This window comes from Microcaecilia unicolor, chromosome 14 (assembly GCF_901765095.1).
Source record: "Microcaecilia unicolor chromosome 14, aMicUni1.1, whole genome shotgun sequence".
In the NCBI taxonomy this organism is placed as follows: domain Eukaryota; kingdom Metazoa; phylum Chordata; class Amphibia; order Gymnophiona; family Siphonopidae; genus Microcaecilia; species Microcaecilia unicolor.
Window position 1 is genome coordinate 50,443,393 of NC_044044.1, and position 21,680 is coordinate 50,465,072.

Below are 21,680 nucleotides of genomic sequence, written 5' to 3' on the forward strand. Positions count from 1 at the left end.
ACGTCACCCAGTCGTGAGAACAAGCAGCCTGCTTGTCCTCGGAGAAAGAACGTTACCTGATATCAAAAACCGTCTAATTTTAAAATATCCACATAGAAAGACATCTGAGAAGTCGTAAGCAAATGAGTAGAATTTGCAGTCTGATTTATATAAGTTCTAGAACCTCTCTTAAATATTGGAGATGTGATTGGACCTGGCGTCTCCCAGTGTCATTTGTGTGGTGGAGAACCGGCCCAGAGGTGGGATCGAGAGCTGATGCACCAATCCCATCCATATGATTTCTGTACCTTCATTGTGCTGCGCTCGGCGTTTCTCATCCCGGGATGTGCGAGGTCCATCTGTCTTCCTAAGGGGGAAAAAAAGGGGAGGTGGGAGAAACTCACAAACAGAGCTCAGGAAATTGAAGCCAAAAGAGAAAGATAAAACTAGACAATGAAGAGAAGGCTCTTTCACACCTACTCATAATCTATGATGCAGAAACATGCATAGCATATTGAAACTGAGGGGGGGGGGGGGGGGGGGGGTGTCAACGTTTCTATACCAGCAACAAGATGGCTTTGATCTTGTGAGCTAATTGCTCTTGTCCACATATTGCTACTATAGTATTCTGGAAGCTCAACATACACACTGGAACAGAATTTACTAGAAAGAGCTATTAGCAACTCCCAGATCTCTTCTGTGGGACAATTTATCCCTTGAGAAAGATGGTTCCTGGAAAGTCAACTACACAGATAAGACACTGCTTCTCAAGGTTTTTCTAAGTTTGATCAAAGCTGGTTATGTATAAAACAAGGATAACAGTGTGAGGTGCAAAGTTCTGTCAATACATGGAAAAATTGTGAGGGCGAGAAGAGCGAGAGAGAGGTTGATGATTACTTGCATCAACTGGTACCAGAGGCAATGCTGGGTCTTAATCTTTTCAGGGCTTGGACTCAAATGCCTCCCTCCTTACCAAGATTTTGATAATTACACTCAGCAATTACAATCACTTCCCCAAACAATCCTGGAAAAACACAGGATACTAAGTGTAACTGAGATCCTGCCAATCTTGTAGATTGACATTTCACTGAAGTGTCCTCCTCTGCAATTCTACTCAGGTAACAGCCAATGATGTGCATTTATAAAACAGACACTCAAAACCAGCGCCAGTAGGATACAAAGCCTCAATTTATACCTGCACCAAAGGTGTAAATGGTGTGTATGAACTCTACACGTGCACTTGCAAATTTTATAAAATATGAGTGTGGCGCACGTCTGCCCCAGCTACACCCAAATTATATTCCCAGGAATGCCTATGCACAGACTGTGTAAAAGCATGCGTTTTCTTGTCAACACACACACTTGTATATTCTTATACAATAACCAGGGTCTGCATTTAAAACAATGTTTCACACTGGGAAAGTGCTTTGTAAAATTCCCCCCCCCCCCCCCCCCCCCCCAAATGTGCACCGACCACAACAGGCAAGCTGTAAACAACCAAGAGGATACACCCTATTGGCGTGCTTCTTTGGGCTTCCAGATCAGCCTCTGCTGGGCTTCAGTGAAATAAACTGGGCATTTCCTCTGCTTTTTGAACCTTCTTTACCACGTGCATGATCTTTGGTCAGAGGCCACGCACCAGGGCTCCCTCCAGAACTCAGTTAAGTGTGCACCTTTATTCTGGCCAACAAGTACCACCGAGCTATGATCAAGACACCCTCCCAATCTTTACAGTACGCCCAGCCCTGGGTGGTTCAATTAACAACTGGGCCCAGATATTCTGCACAGCACTGCCATCTACTACTATTTAGCATTTCTATAGCGCTACAAGGCGTACGCAGCGCCATCCAGTCACCAGACCAGGCCAAAAGTTATTTTTTGCACAGTAGTTTCCTCCTGATCCTTTGACTTTCCTGGTCAGTTGGAATGGACCTTGTTGGGCCATCGTACACATCACATCTTTGCCCATGTCATATCTTTCTCCCAAATGGGACAGTCTTCAGCCAGGAGTCATGCACCAGGTTCCCTACAGTAGCCTAGTAGATGACGGCAGATAAAGACCTGAACGGATCGTCCAGTCTGCCCAACAGTCACGCTCATTATCAATTCATGATTAAACCAATAATGAATGTGATATAAAATACAAGTATGTGTGTCGACACAAGAAAAGAAGCTCAACCCCAATTTCTTCCTGGCGACTGAGCAAGCCTAAACATGTCTTAAGCTATGTATTTAGTGCAACTCTGCCATCCACATGCCCCGATGCCTCATTATTTCACATATTTTGATGGTTTCTTTGGACTCCTTTTTACTGGTCAAGCATCAAAATGAAGCCAACAGCAGATACTCACGTAGAGTACGGATGAGTCCTAGGTGCGACAGACCTCTGAACGCTACTCTGCAATACTTCCTGTGGTGACATCATCACAAAAAATTGTCCTGTCCAATCAGCATAAGAGATAAGATGGTTAAGAGGGTGAAAATTTAAGATGTGTCATCTTAAAGCAACAAGTGATCATATCAACAGTACGCTGCGGGCATGAAGACATTTTTACCACATGATCCAGCTGTGGAAAGCAGGCTTGGACTCAAATGGATTTTCAAATTACAGATTTAAGGAAGAGGGAATATATGGGGAAATTTGGACACACCTGTTCAATTTCCTTCAGTTCTGCTAGACCAGTCCAGACAAATAGGTTATATCCCTCTGCCAGCAGATGTCACCTATGAGGAGTTTTTCCTCTAGCTCCTTCACTCCACTTATTAGGGGGTGAGCGGACTGGTGATGCCTCCAGTTCAAGCTATTGAAGGTAGTTTTTTTTTTTTTAATTTAAGATTGTTTTTATTCAACATTTCAATAAAGAAAATCATACAATACACTTAACTGCAGCCACAAGGCTACCAACTCTCCAAAATTCCTCAAACTCATCTGTAATACATAATCAACATTGTATTTTTCCCCCTACCCAACCCTTCCACCTCCCCTCCCACAATCCTCCCGTTCATGGCTGCCCCCCCCCCAGTGTACCACTAGCAGTGTTCCATTATCTTTCTAAGTTTGTCCATTCTTGCGCATCATGTTTGTATCTGCCAGCTCTTCGATCTGTCAATTTCTCAAGATCCGTTATGACCCGGAGGTCTTAATTTCCAGTCTAAGATAGTGGGCCCTACTCGTTGCTTCCAATGGGCCGCAATTTCCAACTTAGCTGCTGCCAGACATAATCTCTTAATCCGCCTCTGCCATTTCTGGCCTCTTTTATTTCCCCATCCCAGCAGGCACCACTTCGGTTCTGTCGGAAACTGTGTGTCCAAAGTTCGTGTCAGTTGTGCAACAACCCCCTCCCAGAAAGTCTGGATGAGAGAGCAGGTCCACCACACGTGCAGAAAAGTGCCGGTCTCTTCTTCTGAAGGTAGTTCTTATGTTTTGGGTTTCCAATTCACCCCCGAAACCAAACCTGATGCAGTCAAAATCTTCAGTTCATGGTCACCAACCCAAGAATGAGAATTCCAAACACAAAGGAACAGCTACCTTTAGAATGAGCTAAAAATTACTCCGTTATCTTTCTGAATCAGACCGGGCAAGAGGAAGCCATAATAGTTCTCAGAATTGCTACGTTTAAGTTGTTGAACCTCTAGACATGTATTACCCATGCTGAGACACTTAGGAAGGTGAAGGGGGGCAAGAAAGGCAAGGGCATGTTCTACCAGTATCCTCTGGAAGACAGCCCACTCAATTCCCTCATAGGAAAAATTAGACTAACTGGCCCTCTGGGATAGAGCCCGACCAAAACCGAATCTGCATTCAAAATTGGCCAGTTGGTTTCAGCCAAAACCGAAGACAAAAATTAAACTGGCCCCACTCGCTATCCAACAAAAAAGTGCTCCCCGGAAGCAGCCCCCCTCATGGACCCAATTGTCGCAGCAGCCCCCCTTACAGACCACCCCCCACCTCCAGCAACAGACCCTTCCTGAGCCTACTGTGTCATTGGTGGGTAACGGGCATGGAAACAATCCTCACGCCTATACACAGCCAGTTCCTCCTTCAAAAAGGTGTTTGACAGTGTCTCTTGGGAATATATGTGAGGGCCCAATCACCTTTCCAAGAATGGTCTTATTCACAGTTGTTTCACCAGGCCACATATCCATCATCTGCAGGAGCCACGGTAAAACAGAGGAGCTAAAGTCAGCACCAACCCCCTGTAAGAGGAGTGAAGTCAATTCTGAGCTGTTTTTCTCTGGCTCCATTTGCTGGCAGGAGAGCATAAGCCACTCGTCTGGACTGGTCTGGCATGCACAAGGAATTCTTTTTACATGCGACTCAGCAAAAGAGAGATCCCAGGATAGCTGATATACCCAGAAGCATTATAGCCTGGTCAATTCATCTTTGATATACCACAAAGTCAAATTAATATCTACATGGTTTACACATCTAAAAGAAATAAGAGAAGTATTAAAATAAAATAAAACTAAATACTAAAAAACGGTAAGAGTTACAATAAAGCGAATGCTACATACCTGTAGAAGGTATTCTCCGAGGACAGCAGGCTGATTGTTCTCACTGATGGGTGACGTCCACGGCAGCCCCTCCAATCGGAAACTTCACTAGCAAAGTCCTTTGCTAGCCCTCGCGCGCCCGCGCGCACCGCGCATGCGCGGCCGTCTTCCCGCCCGAAACCGGCTCGAGCCGGCCAGTCCAGTATGTAGCAAGACAATACACTTCAAGGGAAGACACAACTCCAAGGGGGAGGCGGGCGGGTTTGTGAGAACAATCAGCCTGCTGTCCTCGGAGAATACCTTCTACAGGTATGTAGCATTCGCTTTCTCCGAGGACAAGCAGGCTGCTTGTTCTCACTGATGGGGTATCCCTAGCCCCCAGGCTCACTCAAAACAACAACATTGGTCAATTGGGCCTCGCAACGGCGAGGACATAACTGAGATTGACCTAAAAAATTTACCAACTAACTGAGAGTGTAGCCTGGAACAGAACAAACAGGGCCCTCGGGGGGTGGAGTTGGATCCTAAAGCCCAAACAGGTTCTGAAGAACTGACTGCCCGAACCGACTGTCACGTCGGGTATCCTGCTGCAGGCAGTAATGAGATGTGAATGTGTGGACAGATGACCACGTCGCAGCTTTGCAAATTTCCTCCATGGTGGCTGACTTCAAGTGGGCTACCGACGCTGCCATGGCTCTAACATTATGAGCCGTGACATGACCCTCAAGAGCCAGCCCAGCCTGGGCGTAAGTGAAGGAAATGCAATCTGCTAGCCAATTGGATATGGTGCGTTTCCCTACAGCCACTCCCCTCTTGTTGGGATCAAAAGAAACAAACAATTGGGCGGACTGTCTGTGGGGCTGTGTCCGCTCCAGATAGAAGGCCAATGCTCTCTTGCAGTCCAATGTGTGCAGCTGACGTTCAGCAGGGCAGGAATGAGGACGGGGAAAGAATGTTGGCAAGACAATTGACTGGTTCAGATGGAACTCCGACACAACCTTTGGCAGAAACTTAGGGTGAGTGCGGAGGACTACTCTGTTGTGATGAAATTTGGTGTAAGGGGCCTGGGCTACCAGGGCCTGAAGCTCACTGACTCTACGAGCCGAGGTAACTGCCACCAAGAAAATGACCTTCCAGGTCAAGTACTTCGGATGGCAGGAATTCAGTGGCTCGAAAGGAGGTTTCATCAGCTGGGTGAGAACGACATTGAGATCCCATGACACTGTAGGAGGCTTGACAGGGGGCTTTGACAAAAGCAAACCTCTCATGAAGCGAACAACTAAAGGCTGTCCTGAGATCGGCTTACCTTCCACTTGGTAATGGTATGCACTGATTGCACTAAGGTGAACCCTTACGGAGTTGGTCTTCAGACCAGACTCAGACAAGTGGAGAAGGTATTCAAGCAGGGTCTGTGTAGGACAAGAGCGAGGATCTAGGGCCTTGCTGTCACACCAGACGGCAAACCTCCTCCAATGAAAGAAGTAACTTCTCTTAGTGGAGTCTTTCCTGGAAGCAAGCAAGATGCGGGAGACACCCTCTGGCAGACCCAAAGAGGCAAAGTCTACGCCCTCAACATCCAGGCCGTGAGAGCCAGGGACTGGAGGTTGGGATGCAGAAGAGCCCCTTCGTCCTGCGTGATGAGGGTCGGAAAACACTCCAATCTCCACGGTTCTTCGGAGGATAACTCCAGAAGAAGAGGGAACCAGATCTGACGCGGCCAAAAGGGAGCAATCAGAATCATGGTGCCTCGGTCTTGCTTGAGTTTCAACAAAGTCTTCCCCACCAGAGGAATGGGAGGATAAGCATACAGCAGACCTTCCCCCCAATCCAGGAGGAAGGCATCCGACGCCAGTCTGCCGTGGGCCTGAAGCCTGGAACAGAACTGAGGGACCTTGTGGTTCACTTGAGATGCGAAGAGATCCACCAGGGGGGTGCCCCACGCCTGGAAGATCTGTCGCACCACACGGGAATTGAGCGACCACTCGTGAGGTTGCATAATCCTGCTCAACCTGTCGGCCAGACTGTTGTTTACGCCTGCCAGATATGTGGCTTGGAGCACCATGCCTTGACGGCGAGCCCAGAGCCACATGCTGACGGCTTCCTGACACAGGGGGCGAGATCCGGTGCCCCCCTGCTTGTTGACATAGTACATGGCAACCTGATTGTCTGTCTGAATTTGGATAATTTGGTGGGACAGCCGATCTCTGAAAGCCTTCAGAGCGTTCCAGATCGCTCGCAACTCCAGAAGATTGATCTGTAGATCGCTTTCTTGGAGGGACCACCTTCCTTGGGTGTGAAGCCCATCGACATGAGCTCCCCATCCCAGGAGAGACGCATCCGTGGTCAGCACTTTTTGAGGCTGAGGAATTTGGAAGGGACGTCCCAGAGTCAAATTGGAGCAAATCGTCCACCAATACAGGGATTCGAGAAAACTCGTGGACAGGTGGATCACGTCCTCTAGACCCCCGGCGGCCTGATACCACTGGGAGGCTAGGGTCCATTGAGCAGATCTCATGTGAAGGCGGGCCATGGGAGTCACATGAACTGTGGAAGCCATGTGGCCCAGCAATCTCAACATCTGCCGAGCTGTGATCTGCTGGGACGCTCGCACCCGCGAGACGAGGGACAACAAGTTGTTGGCCCTCGCCTCTGGGAGATAGGCGCGAGCCGTCCGAGAATCCAGCAGGGCTCCGATGAATTCGAGTTTCTGCACTGGGAGAAGATGGGACTTTGGGTAATTTATCACAAACCCCAGTAGCTCCAGGAGGCGAATAGTCATCTGCATGGACTGCAGGGCTCCTGCCTCGGATGTGTTCTTCACCAGCCAATCGTCGAGATATGGGAACACGTGCACCCCCAGCCTGCGAAGCGCCGCTGCTACCACAGCTAGGCACTTTGTGAACACCCTGGGCGCAGAGGCGAGCCCAAAGGGTAGCACACAGTACTGGAAGTGGCGTGCGCCCAGCTGAAATCGCAGATACTGTCTGTGAGCTGGCAGTATCGGGATGTGTGTGTAGGCATCCTTCAAGTCCAGAGAGCATAGCCAATCGTTTTGCTGAATCATGGGGAGAAGGGTGCCCAGGGAAAGCATCCTGAACTTTTCTTTTACGAGATATTTGTTCAGGGCCCTTAGGTCTAGTATGGGACGCATCCCCCCTGTTTTCTTTTCCACAAGGAAGTACCTGGAATAGAACCCCAGCCCTTCTTGCCCGGATGGCACGGGCTCGACCGCATTGGCGCTGAGAAGGGCGGAGAGTTCCTCTGCAAGTACCTGCTTGTGGCGGAAGCTGTAGGACTGAGCTCCCGGTGGACAATTTGGAGGTTGTGAGGCCAAATTGAGGGTGTATCCTTGCCGGACTATTTGGAGAACCCACTGATCGGAGGTTATAAGAGGCCACCTTTGGTGAAAAGCTTTCAACCTCCCTCCGACAGGCAGGTCGCCCGGCACTGACACTTGGATGTCGGCTATGCTCTGCTGGAGCCAGTCAAAAGCTCGCCCCTTGCTTTTGCTGGGGAGCCGCGGGGCCTTGCTGATTCGCACGCTGCTGACGAGAGCGAGCGCGCTGGGGCTTAGCCTGGGCCGCAGGCTGTCGGGAAGGAGGATTGTACCTACGCTTGCCAGAAGTATAGGGAACAGTCTTCCTTCCCCCGAAAAATCGTCTACCTGTAGAGGTAGAAGCTGAAGGCTGCCGGCGGGCGAACTTGTCGAATGCGGTGTCCCGCTGGTGGAGAGACTCTACCACCTGCTCGACTTTTTCGCCAAAAATGTTATCCGCACGGCAAGGCAAGTCCGTAATCCGCTGCTGGATTCTATTCTCCAGGTCGGCGGCACGCAGCCATGAGAGCCTGCGCATCACCACACCTTGAGCAGCGGCCCTGGACGCAACATCAAAAGTGTCATAAACTCCTCTGGCCAGGAATTTTCTGCACGCCTTCAGCTGCCTGACCACCTCCTGAAAAGGCTTGGCTTGCTCAGGGGGAAGAGCATCAACCAAGCCCGCCAACTGCCGCACATTATTCCGCATGTGTATGCTCGTGTAGAGCTGGTAAGACTGGATCTTGGACACGAGCATAGAGGAATGGTAGGCCTTCCTCCCAAAGGAGTCTAAGGTTCTAGCGTCCTTGCCCGGGGGCGCCGAAGCATGTTCCCTAGAACTCTTAGCCTTCTTTAGGGCCAAATCCACAACTCCAGAGTCATGAGGCAACTGAGTGCGCATCAGCTCTGGGTCCCCATGGATCCGGTACTGGGACTCGATCTTCTTGGGAATGTGGGGATTAGTTAATGGCTTGGTCCAGTTCGCAAGCAATGTCTTCTTCAGGACATGGTGCAAGGGAACAGTGGACGCTTCCTTAGGTGGAGAAGGATAGTCCAGGAGCTCAAACATTTCAGCCCTGGGCTCGTCCTCCACAACCACCGGGAAGGGGATGGCCGTAGACATCTCCCGGACAAAGGAGGCAAAGGACAGACTCTCGGGAGGAGAAAGCTGTCTCTCAGGAGAGGGAGTGGGATCAGACGGAAGACCCTCAGACTCCTCGTCAGAGAAATATCTGGGATCTTCCTCTTCCTCCCACGAGGCCTCACCCTCGGTGTCAGACACAAGTTCACGGACCTGTGTCTGCAACCTCGCCCTGCTCGACTCCGTGGAACCCCGTCCACGATGGGGGCGTCGAGAGGTAGACTCCCTCGCCCGCATCGGCGAAGCTCCCTCCGCCGACGTAGTCAGGGAGCCTTCCTGGGAGGTGGCCGCGGTCGGTACCGCACGCGGTACCGACGTCGGGGACCTCAACCTGGGCGATGGGCCAGCCGGCGCCACGCTCGACGGTACCGGTGGCGCAAGCACCGCCGGTACCGGAGGGGTAGGGCGCAACAGCTCTCCCAGAATCTCTGGGAGAACGGCCCGGAGGCTCTCGTTTAGAGCGGCTGCAGAGAAAGGCTGAGAGGTCGATGCAGGCGTCGACGTCAGTACCTGTTCCGGGCGTGGAGGCTGTTCCGGGCTGTCCAGAGCGGAGCGCATCGACACCTCCTGAACAGAGGGTGAGCGGTCCTCTCGGTGCCGATGCCTGCTGGGTGCCGAATCCCTCGGCGACCCAGAGCTCTCGGTGCCGACACGGGGAGGAGACCGGTGTCGATGCTTCTTCGATTTCTTCCGAAGCATGTCACCGGAGCTCCCCGGCACCGACGAGGAGGACGTCGAATCCATCCGTCGCTTCCTCGGGGCCGAGACTGAAGAAGGTCGATCTCGGGGGGGCTGTACCGCAGGAGCCCTCAGGGTAGGCGGAGACCCACCCGAGGGCTCACCGCCACCAGCAGGGGAATGGACAGCCCTCACCTGCACTCCACCCGATGCACCACCGTCCGACGACATCAGCAGACGAGGTCCTGGTACCACCGACGTCGATGCAGCTATCCGATGTCTCGGCGCCGATGCAGAGGCCCGATGCCTCGATGCACTCGATGCAGGGGCGGCCGAGGAAGATGGTCTGGACGCTGACGACGTCGATGCACTCGAAGATCCCGGTGCCGATGCCGACGAAGAGCCCGAGAACAACACGTTCCACTGGGCTAGTCTCGCGACCTGAGTCCGCCTTTGAAGCAGGGAACACAGACTGCAGTTCTGAGGGCGGTGCTCGGCCCCCAGACACTGAAGACACGACGAGTGTCGATCAGTGAGCGAGATAACCCGGGCGCACTGGGTGCACTTCTTGAAGCCGCTGGAAGGCTTCGATGTCATGGGCGGAAAAATCACGCCGGCGAAATCAAAAGCCGAAATGGCGAAATTTGAAGCACCAAATTTAGAGGGAGAAAAAATCTCGACCGAGGCCGAAAAGAGGCCTACCCCGACGACGAAAGAAAACTTACCGGGGCAAAAAAGCTGGAAGTACGGGGAGGATTTACACGAAACCCGGCGGGGGGTTTCCGGAGCACTTCCCGACTAGGACAAAGCTTTCCCGAAGGAAAAAAACACGTTCAAAACAAATTGGACGCGCGAGGTCGACTTTCCGGGGCTCGACACGGCGAAAACACGACCGTACCGAGTGCGGACAAAAGAAGACTGGCCGGCTCGAGCCGGTTTCGGGCGGGAAGACGGCCGCGCATGCGCGGTGCGCGCGGGCGCGCGAGGGCTAGCAAAGGACTTTGCTAGTGAAGTTTCCGATTGGAGGGGCTGCCGTGGACGTCACCCATCAGTGAGAACAAGCAGCCTGCTTGTCCTCGGAGAAATTCAGTTACACTTATATTATGGAAAGAGGATGGGAACAATAGGAGGGGATGCGAAACACAAGACCCAGGTGTGCAGAATTGCAATATGGATGCTGTTACAGAGGTCCTTGTCCTCAAATAGTCACTCAGAAGCAAAGGCCTGAGTATAATAAGTTTTCAATACTGTTTTAAATTTAGGAAAGGATGCCTTCAAACAGATTAAAAAAAAAGGTAATCACATTTCCCTATCTATGATTGCCATCAATAAAATACTCAACAATGCTGTAATGGCCTGGGTGTTAGCAGGAGCTTGTGGCTATTTGGCTACTAAGACATACAGTGTCAGAAGACATCTACTTTAAACCTAATGAATGAAAGCAAGTGGCTAATTGAAAGATATTAAGGCAAGGTGGCAGCGACTATGCATCGCTAAACTATTTTCTCACAGCAAGTATACTGTGCTTTCCCCTTCCACTTTTCAAACAAAATAAAACATAAAAAAGAAAATAAGATGATACCTTTTTTATTGGACATAACTTAATACATTTCTTGATTAGCTTTCAAAGGTTGCCCTTCTTCGTCAAATCGGACATAAGCAAATGTGGTAGCAGATAGTATATATAAGTGAAACATCCAAGCATTACTTTGACAGTCTGACAGGGTGGGAGGATGGGGGTAGGTAGGAGGTATGCATGGGGACATCAAAGCATTTCATTGATATTCTAACAGGATGGGTGTGGGTAGGTGAGAGGAGGGTGATAAACAGAGAAATACAACTTTATGGTTTATAATGGGCTAGAAAACTACCCACACCCATCCTGTTAGACTATCAATGAAATTAAATGCTTTGATGTACCCATACATACCTCCTACCCACCCCCACCTTGCTAGACTGTCATTGAAATGCTTTGAAGCGTCACTTATATATACTATCAACTAACACATTTGCTTATTTCCGATCTAATGAAGAAGGGCAACCTTCGAAAGCTAATCAAGAAATGTATTAAGTTATGTCCAATAAAAAAGGTATCATCTTATTTTCTTTTCCATGTTTTATTTTGTTTGATTTCTATTGATAACCTTTAAGAGTGGACTAACACGGCTACCACACCTCTCTACATGTAGAACCCCAAAGAATAGCAAGATTCCGGAATGCTAAAGAGTGACAAGATTCCACATCAGAATCTCAAAGAGTAGCAACGTTCCATGTAGAACCCGATCTGACAAAGAAGGGCAACCTTCGAAAACTAATCAAGAAATGTATTAAGTTATGTCCAATAAAAAAGGTATCATCCTATTTTCTTTTCCATGTTTTATTTTGTTTGATTTCTATTGATAACCTTTAAGAGTGGACTAACACGGCTACCACATCTCTCTACATGTAGAACCCCAAAGAATAGCAAGATTCCGGAATGCTAAAGAGTGACAAGATTCCACATCAGAATCTCAAAGAGTAGCAACGTTCCATGTAGAACCCGATCTGACAAAGAAGGGCAACCTTCGAAAGCTAATCAAGAAATGTATTAAGTTAAGGCCAATAAAAAAGGTATCATCTTATTTTCTTTTCCATGTTTTATTTTGTTTGATTTCTATTGATAACCTTTAAGAGTGGACTAACACGGCTACCGCACCTCTCTACACCCTTCCACTTTGAAATCTTACAGGCTGGTGAAAGCAAATACATGAAGTCATGAGTTTAAATCCCTAAGGAGCGCAACTTGCAGAGACTGAATGAAAGGTCTAACCTGTGCCACTAGGTGCAGCTTGACCTAGGAGAGCATCAGAGTTCTGGGTGGTCACCACAGTGGCAGTAGTGGCGCCAGGGCCAATGGACGAGCTGGTATCCGCAACCTCAGTTGTGGGGAAGTAGGTATAGTGGGTTTCCGTACTGCCAGCGTCTGTCTCCACACCATCCTCACTGGAGAATGCACCCTGGATGACGGCCTGGAGGGCAAGGATGAAACAATTAAAAAAAGCTTTAGTGGTGGTCAGTATATAAGGACTCTAGACTTCAGCTACAGTCCCACCCTAAAAGGAGCTTAACCTGCTCTTCAAGCTCTACTACTACTACTATTTAGCATTTCTATAGCGCTACAAGGCGTACGCAGCGCTGCACAAACATAGAAGAAAGACAGTCCCTGCTCAAAGAGCTTACAATCTAATAGACAAAAAATAAATAAAGTAAGCAAATCAAATCAATTAATGTGAACGGGAAGGAGGAGAGGAGGGTAGGTGGAGGCGAGTGGTTACGAGTCAAGAGGTGGGCTTTCAGTCTAGATTTAAACGTGGCCAAGGATGGGGCAAGACGTAGGGGCTCAGGAAGTTTATTCCAGGCGTAGGGTGCAGCGAGACAGAAGGCGCGAAGTCTGGAGTTGGCAGTAGTGGAGAAGGGAACAGATAAGAAGGATTTATCCATGGAGCGGAGTGCACGGGAAGGGGTGTAGGGAAGGACGAGTGTGGAGAGATACTGGGGAGCAGCAGAGTGAGTACATTTATAGGTTAGTAGAAAAAGTTTGAACAGGATGCGAAAACGGATAGGGAGCCAGTAAAGGGTCTTGAGGAGAGGGGTAGTATGAGTAAAGCGACCCTGGCGGAAGACGAGATGGGCAGCAGAGTTTTGAACCGACTGGAGAGGGGAGAGGTGACTAAGTGGGAGGCCAGCAAGAAGCAGATTGCAGTAGTCTAAACGAGAGGTGACAGACTGGAGGTGGGCACCGATTCTGGAAACTTACGAGGACCCTTCAAATCCTGGGAATGCCTAGAGCTCCTGTCAGATGCTAAATAACCAGCTGTGAACATGACCAGTTAAGGAGATAGGAAAAGACCATTGTTATTAAATATCTAGCAACTATGGCTAATCAGCACTACCTGAGTCATGGACTGTGTGGCAGGGAAACCGCTGATGGCACCAGAGCCTTCTGTCTGGCCATCCAACTGGCCGTCGGCTACCTGTATGACACGATACATCACCTGCTGAAGGAAGTAAAGATCAGGTCAAGCTAACAAGCTTACTACTCCCTTTGCAAGGCAAGCAAACAAGGCATGATATACACAAGCAGCTCCCAGTAAAACAGGGCTAAGATTAAACCAGCAACCTGAGCTGGAAGACATAGGGGCCCATTCTTACACAGTGATCTGCCATCACAACATGCCGAACCAACCCAAAAAAGGAGCCATTTCTCAGTTGTTCAGAGACACAGAACAGCAAAATCACCTCTAAGATGGTGGTAAGTGTCAACATAAACTGCTTACAAATATACATACACATGCATTAAGATGTCAGAGGCTCTGCACACTAACATGACGTCATTTATCAGCTCTCTCACCATACCCCATCTTCCTGGTTCAAGAAAACTGCACTGTGCTTCCTTGTCCCCATGTCAGTCATTTGCTCAATTATAGGGGGAGCTTCTGATTTTTGGTTTTAACTGATCCTATATAATAATTCTCACCTCCAACTTTCTGACGCTGCCTGGGACCGTGGCTCCCTCGGATGTGGTCTGCTACGTGCGGTAGATAACACTGACGTCATACATCCCTTCGAGTATGCTGCTTTCCCTTCTCTTCGCTCTGACTCTGGTCCCGCCCTTGCGCAAACAGGAAATGAGGGCGGGACCAGAGTCAGAGCGAAGAGCTCAGAGAAGGAAAGGCAGTAGACTCACTGAGTCTGTTCGCTTTTCAATGCTGCCGACGGGAACCCGGTAAGAGAGGGGGGTTGGCACTCGGAGGGAGAACAGAGTGAAGGAGAGTGACGGAGGGAGGAAGCCATGGAAAACGGAGGGGAGGAAAGGGGGCTGTGGGACTTGGGGGAGGGGGGGGGAACCTTGCTAGCGCCCGTTTCCTTTCATACCTAAACGGGCCTTTTTTACTAGAACACAATAAAACATTCCCAAAGCAAAAAGAAAAAGGTGGAAAAACATTACTTCCTTAGTGCAGAAAAAATACAAAAACTAAGTAGAGTATAGAAGACAACCTAGAGGAGAGTGAGAAAGCACTAACATATGTATTTGATTCCAGCAAAAACGTATCCAGAAATAGCACCTGTGGCATGAAAACAATGATTTTTTTTTTTTGAGTACCCACAAAGAACCCCTAATTGGCTGACAAAGTGAAGCCCTAAGCGTAGGCCAGTTGTGTGTCTGATGCATATGCTGGCCCATGAAAGACACCAGAGCTCTGTGTACTCTAGGGCTGGAAGGAAGGAGAAAAGAACTTCTCAGACTGATGTTACCTTGTAGACAGTCACCTAAACCAGCTCTACTTACCACAAAATACTGGGAAGTGAAAGCACTTGTAAATTTCCTGCTGAGTGACCACAACAGAGAATTCAAGTGCAAAGTCTTCTGGAACTCAGAACCCGCAACACTAAGGTTCTCCCATTCTGAACCCAAATACTACCCCCCCCCCCCCCCCCACCAAAAAAGAAATGTCTCTCCATTAAATCCCAACAGCCTAAGACTTTGATATTTTACTGCATTTGGGACTCAAGAAATTTCATTTCTCTTTTATGCACGTGGGCAAAGGGGAAGCTAAGGGAGACATTTGGACCTTACTGCTCCATACATTAACTCAGCTGCCACAACGGGGGGGGGGGGGGGGGGGGGGGGGGGGGGGGGGGGGGGGGGGGAAGGAAGAGATATACCAAAAGCAGTCCCGCCTCCATACCTGTGTCCCACCATTATCGGTACGGAAGACATACTTGATGTTTGGATCAGGAAAGGTGGTAGCTGACTGGATACTGGCAATAGCAACGCTGGTTGGATCCTCTCCTGTCGCTACTGAGTCAAGGAAAAGCAGGAGGGAGGCACAATCATACGGCAGGTGAGATAAGGCGTGGGGAAGAAAAACAGAACATCAATTCAGGTTGAGAACAGAATCCAGAAACAAGAGTAAACGCAGGTGAGAGAAAAAAATTTAAATTAAAAAAAAAAAAAATTGGTGCTTAAACTCTATCCCCACCTTCCTCTAACTTACTTGGCTGGCAACTTTCTCCTGCTCCTTTGACCTTCCTACAAATCTGCAACTGGCCCACACTGGAGCAATGGTGTCATAAGTCTTCATTCACTGCTTACCCTGGCTTACCATTTTCATTCTCTCTCGCCTCCCGTCTCACTCTATGACTGGGCTAGACAAACTTCCGACTGAGGGGTGCATGGCTTCTTCCAGAACCTAGGACAACTGCAAGTCGGTTGATGTCACTGTGGGGTGATAGCTGGGACTCCCTTAATGGTCCAGAAAATGAGCAAAAAGTTTTCCCTGGGCTGTCACTGGGCCACAATATTGAGACTGGTTTCTAAAACCATTCTAACCTCTTCCTGCAACTTCTTATACACAAGGCTTCTATTAAACCTCACCGGGAGCAGTGTAGCTAAACATAAAACCCTCCAGAAATTTAGGAAAAAGTGTTTGTATTTGATATTCAAGTTTGTTTTTCTTTCAGGTGTCATATTTTTAAAAAGGCAAAAAAGTCACTACCTCAAAGACCCCATACTCTAATTAGAAATGACTTTGAACTTACTGCCTAATGCAGTGTTCCTCAATGAAAGGTCCAGGGGCCCGGAGACTCTGAGGCAGCCCCCATTGTCTTTCAGTTTTGTTTTGTTTTTCTGCTACTCTGCATCTCTACCCAGGCTCAGGACAGAAAGGGGAAAATGATGGGAGGAAAGAGCTGCATGCTTGAAGAACAAGGTATTTCTGAAAAGACATTTGGAAATACTGACAATCTTAAGGATACCCCCAATGAAGTTTGAGGGTAGGCTGGTGGGGATGGATGTCATCAACACACACTGGTAGTGTCATGCCTCCGGATGAGCAGGTATTTGGCAGCTCTCCTTCAGCTCATTAGAATCCAAGCGGCCTCAGCTTAAAACTTAGTGAAGACTACTGGCCTAATGCCTGTGCCACGTCATTAAATTAAAAAAATAAAAAAATAAAAAATTATATACACACACACACATCCTATATAATAAAACGCACCTCCAACATTCTGAAGCTGACTGCATGGCTGAGGCATTCCTGCTCTCTGTATCCATCTCCTGATTTGACATCATGTACTTCCGGGTTCGTCAGAAGCAGAAGTGACCAACCACACGAGGTTTCTCGGCTTCAGAATGTTGGAGGTGCATTCTATTAACTAGGATTGGTCAGTTCCTTGAAGCACAGCCAGAGCTCAGCGTCCTGCACAGTAACGCTCAGACACCAGAGAGAGAGGGGGGGGGGGGGGGGGGCCTGACACCAGAGAGAGGGAGGGAGGGGGGGGGGCTGGAGGTATCGCTGTCATACACACACTCTCTCTCTCTCACAGTCAATGTCTTTTTCTCTCTCACTCTCACACACTGTCTCTCACACACTCTATGTCTCACACTGTATCACATTCACTCTCTATGTGTTACACAGTCACTCACACACTCTCTTGGTCTCATACACTCAGTCTCACAGAGAGTCTGTGTCTCATACACACTCTCTCTCTCGCACACACTGTATCTGTGTGAAACACACTCTCTCTCATATACGCACTTTTACACAATCTCATTCTCACACACACTCTCTCTCTCACAGACACACTCGCACCCAGACTCACTCTCTCTCACACACACACACTCGCACATTCACCTTCTCTCTCACACACAGTCACTCTCACATACACTCTCTCAAACATACACACTCCGAGGAAAACCTTGCTAGCGCCCATTTCATTTGTGTCAGAAACGGGCCTTTTTTACTAGTGTGTATGTGTATGTATATATATATATATATATACACATATATATAAAATCTTATTCCCTTCTCTGCCGTTAATTGTCCAAACTGAATTCCTAGTTCAAGCATCTTACCAACACACAGGGTCTGAAACTTTCTTAACAGCTTATGCATCTCTTAACAAGTCAGAGTTTTCTCATGCCACAGAGATACCCAGGAACACATTATGAATTAGAATTGCACACAGGCAGAAATTTCACCCATCCCCAGCGGAATCTAACCCATACCTGCTAAGATCCAAGTCCGTTCTCATTATTAATTACCTCCATCCTCACCCGTACTGGCAGGAGTCGACGCTATTATTCACTTTCTCACAGCCCTCTGTTCCCTCCCACCCCAACAGCCTCGCATGGTTTTTTTTGGGGTAGTATTCATTATTCAACCAATGAGTGATCTAAACCTCATTCTGGCACTGCCTCTCTCAGTGCATTCCAAGCCTCATTCTGGAGTCACCAGAAATTTTGGCTACACTCCCTGTGGCAACTTCTTCCATCCCTGTGGGAATCCTGTGGATTCCGCAGGATGCCCGCAATTCCCATTCAGCTATTATAAATGTTAAAGTATTTCTTTCCATGTCTCCTCTCACAGCATGTGCCCTTCAGACCCACATTTCTGCAAGAATTAGATTTTTTTTTAAGTTTTAGGAGAAAGCTAAAGACCTCCTTTTTTGCCATGCCAGATGCAGGAGAGGTGGGGAGGGGCTGGGGAAGTGATTGAGGATATGATTGCTTGGGTGATGTTATTCTGCTGGTTATTTTCAGATGAGTTGGTAGGTAGACTGAGATAATCATAAAACATTTTGAAAGAAAGACTTTTATGGTTGAAGTTTTCCTTCCCTTTGAGCACAGGCAAATTTAACAAGAACAATCGCACCAGATATCTTGACACAGCTCTGTAAATTAACAAATCTAAATTAGTGAAAAATAATACACCTTCTTGAACCTGTATTGCTCCCTCTTCAGATTCAGTTGTTTTCTGCTGTCTGCAAGCAGAAAAAACACAATGTTACATATACACTAGAAGTTAAAATTACATTTCCCTTGCTGTCCACATAGAGGTGCTGTTTGACCTGAGATGACAAGTTTAAAAATCTGCTCACCAGACTAGAGTTAAAAAAAACAAAAAACCTTATCCTGTTTTTAAAGCAGCAGTGCCTCATCCTATAAAATAATTCTCCTCTCCAACGTTCGAATGTGCCTGGGACCGTGCCTCCCTCGGAGGTGGTCTGCTAGGCAGGCACGCACTGACGTCAGTGACAGCTGATTCCGAGGCAAGGGGAGGAGTAGGGTACTCCTCCCCCTGCCTCGGAATCAGCTGTCACCCCCGCGTTACGGCCCCCTGGACCCCCCCTTCCGCGACCCTGTCGACCCCCCCCCTTCCCGCCGAAAACCGCCCCGCCTCCGTTGTCGACTACCTGTGCTGATGGGGGACCCAAACCCCCGAAAGCCGAAGTCCTGTTCTGCCTTTCGCGGTGCTGGCTCCTCAATGATCTTCTCTTCAAGTTTCTGTGCTTGCGACAGAACGTCAGACGCACGCACAGAAACTTGAAGAGAAGATCCGCGAAGGGCAGAACGGATGTCGGGGGTTTGGGTCCCCCGTCAGCACAGGCAGTCGACGACGACGGCAGGGGGTGGTTTTCGGCGGGAAGGGGGGGTCGAAAACGGAGGAAGGGCAGACTGTGGAACACCGAGGGATGGTGGGGGATTGCCTCCTAGCACCCGCTTCATTGGTTACAGAAACGGGCCTTTTTCCTAGTGAATGAATAAAATCCTGATCTCAATTTCCCCATAGTGGGGTGTGGAGAACATACGGACAGTTTTTCCTGAACATGCTCCATAAAATAAACAATTTACTGCAAACCCAGGGGGGTCTTTTACTAAAGGTTAGCTCGAGTTATCTGCAGAAGGTTCCATTTTATTCCTATGGGCCCTGCTGCAGATAACTCAAGCTAATCTTTAGTAAAAGACCCCGTCCAAGTTAATGTAACACAGTAGATGACAGCAGATAAAGATCTGTATTGTCTGTTCAGTCTGCTCAACATGCATCACATATGCATAGATCTCCTTTCTTAGGATTCTCTATAGTGTGCGAAGTAATTTATTGCACTTTGGAGATATCCTTAAAAAACCCAACAACCTAAAAAAGCCCTATGGACGCTAATGAGTTACTCTGCAGACAGGAGCACTTTTTAATCTCACTAACATGACTCTGGAGTCTCATGAAAGAAAGAGGGACGACAACAGTGGTCTAGGTACAGAAGGTAGCTGTCTTGTACTTACCCCTTCATCTCTCCCTGTCACACAGCAGAAGACCACCTCCTCGCTACACCAGCCAGCTCACAAGCTCAAATTTTAATGCCTGCAGTGGGAAACACACACAAATATATAAGAATCCAAGCAATCATCTGTTATGAACAATCTGCCTTAAATAGATTTTGATATCCTGTAACTGTATGTCCATTTAAGTGGGGGGGGGGGGGGGGGGGGGAGAAGTAAAAGAGAAAGGGAACAATATGAAAGGAGGTAGCACGTAAAAAGTATGACATGTGAATTATGTTCCTGAATGGTATAAAAAATCAATTGAATGGGAAACCAGGTGTAATATGTTTAAACTCCAGCTGCATGTGTTTGAGATGTCACATATGAAGAAAGGACACATACAGTCTCCGAAACACATGTATATTGTTTTAAGAGAATTCTCAGATTGGTCTGGCCATTAAGTAGGGCTTGAAAAATCTACAGGGCAAGAAATTCTTTTCCTTATAAGCAGGGCGATGCTTGGAGTTTTGCTGAACTATTTTCACCCATTTAATTGTTCTATCTACATTTCCCTTCCCCCCCCCCCCCCCCCCTTCATTTATCTCTGATTTTCTTAGTCCTAGATTTTTACCATCTCCTGAATCTGGGCTTTGGGACAGAGATGAGAGACAAATGGGTCTTGCTGTTACTGTTAAAAAGTACGGACATATCATCCCTGGATTCAAAGTCCCAACTTATACCGGCTGTAACATCCCTGGCAGCCAATGTCTTACCTTACCCAATGCTATTACTACTACTATTAAACATTTCTATAGCGCTACTAGACTTACGCAGCACTGTACAAATGAACATGAAAAGACAGTCCCTGCTCGACAGAGCTTACAATCTAAATTGAACAGACTGCTAGGGGTGGGGAAATTGCAGTGGTAGGGGTGATAAGTGAGGGTGTTGAGTAAGAGAGTCATGGTTAGGAGTCGAAAGCAGTAGCAAAGAGGTGGGCTTTAAGCCTAGACTTGAAGACAGCCAGAGACTGAGCCTGACGTACCGGCTCAGGGAGTCTATTCCAGGCATAGGGAGCAGCGAGATAGAAGGAACGGAGCCGGGAGTTAGCAGTGGGGGAGAAGGGAGGCAACAGGAGACATTTACCCAGCGAACGGAGTTCACGGGGAGGAGTGTAGGGAGAGATGAGAGCGGAAAGGTACTGAGGAGCTGCGGAGTTGATGCACTTGTAGGTCAAAAGCAGAAGTTTGAACCGTATGCGGAAGCGGATAGGGAGCCAGTGAAGCGACTTGAGGAGAGGGCTAACGTGAGTATAGCGACTCTGGCGGAATATAAGACGCGCAGCAGAGTTTTGGACAGATTGAAGAGGAGATATATGGCTGAGCGGGAGACCAGCGAGAAGCAAATTACAGGAGTCTAGGCGAGAGGTGATAAGGGTGTGGGGGTAAGGGCCCTGGCAGCGTCCTCGGAGAGGAAAGGGCAAATTTTGTTAATATTATAGAGAAAGAAATGACAGGTTTTGGCAATCTGCTGAATATGAGCAGAGAAGGAGAGAGCGGAGTCAAAGATGACTCCAAGGTTGCGCGCAGACGGGATGTGATGATTACTGTATGGACATAGTTTATAGATTACTTCCTCTTTTTGAAGCTTGTGTCTAATTCCGTAAATTCCAATAAAGATATAACATACAAAAAAGCAACCGGTGCCCAATTTGTAGGGCCATGAAGTGACCAATGTCTCTCTCCTCCTCTGGTGTAGCTGTAAAGTTAGTAAATATTCATTTTATGGCTACATTTCAATGCACACTGGACAAATCACTCACTTAACAGTGTCTTTACAGGATCAGACGTGTTTTGCTCCAGAGACATAGGGGCGGGATAATTAGAGGAAATGAATGGAGGTTGCAGGGAGATAGACTTAGGCGGTAAGGTCAGGAAATATGCCTTTCTAGGAGAAGTGGTAGAGTCAAAAATCAGTGAGCAAATTAAAAA

General features: G+C 48.2%; 1 protein-coding gene across 9 annotated transcripts in view; it reads right to left on the reverse strand.

The window, feature by feature from the left end:
* Nucleotides 1-21,680, reverse strand: part of USF1 (upstream transcription factor 1) — a 57,378-nt gene that overhangs the window by 15,090 nt on the left and 20,608 nt on the right. For 4 of the 9 annotated variants that reach the window (XM_030187117.1, XM_030187112.1, XM_030187114.1 and 1 more), the window contains exons 2-8: nt 19,711-19,789; nt 18,364-18,413; nt 15,338-15,450; nt 13,541-13,645; nt 12,418-12,616; nt 2,331-2,418; nt 288-346 (exon numbers count right to left, since the gene is read on the reverse strand). In XM_030187117.1, the coding sequence (XP_030042977.1) occupies nt 288-346; nt 2,331-2,418; nt 12,418-12,616; nt 13,541-13,645; nt 15,338-15,450; nt 18,364-18,413; nt 19,711-19,718 (622 nt within the window). In that variant the 5' untranslated portion in view covers nt 19,719-19,789. Of the gene's footprint in view, nt 1-287; nt 347-2,330; nt 2,419-12,417; nt 12,617-13,540; nt 13,646-15,337; nt 15,453-18,363; nt 18,414-19,710; nt 19,790-21,680 lie in introns of those variants that run through there. The other 5 variants (XM_030187118.1, XM_030187115.1, XM_030187116.1 and 2 more) reach the window with 4 other exon arrangements.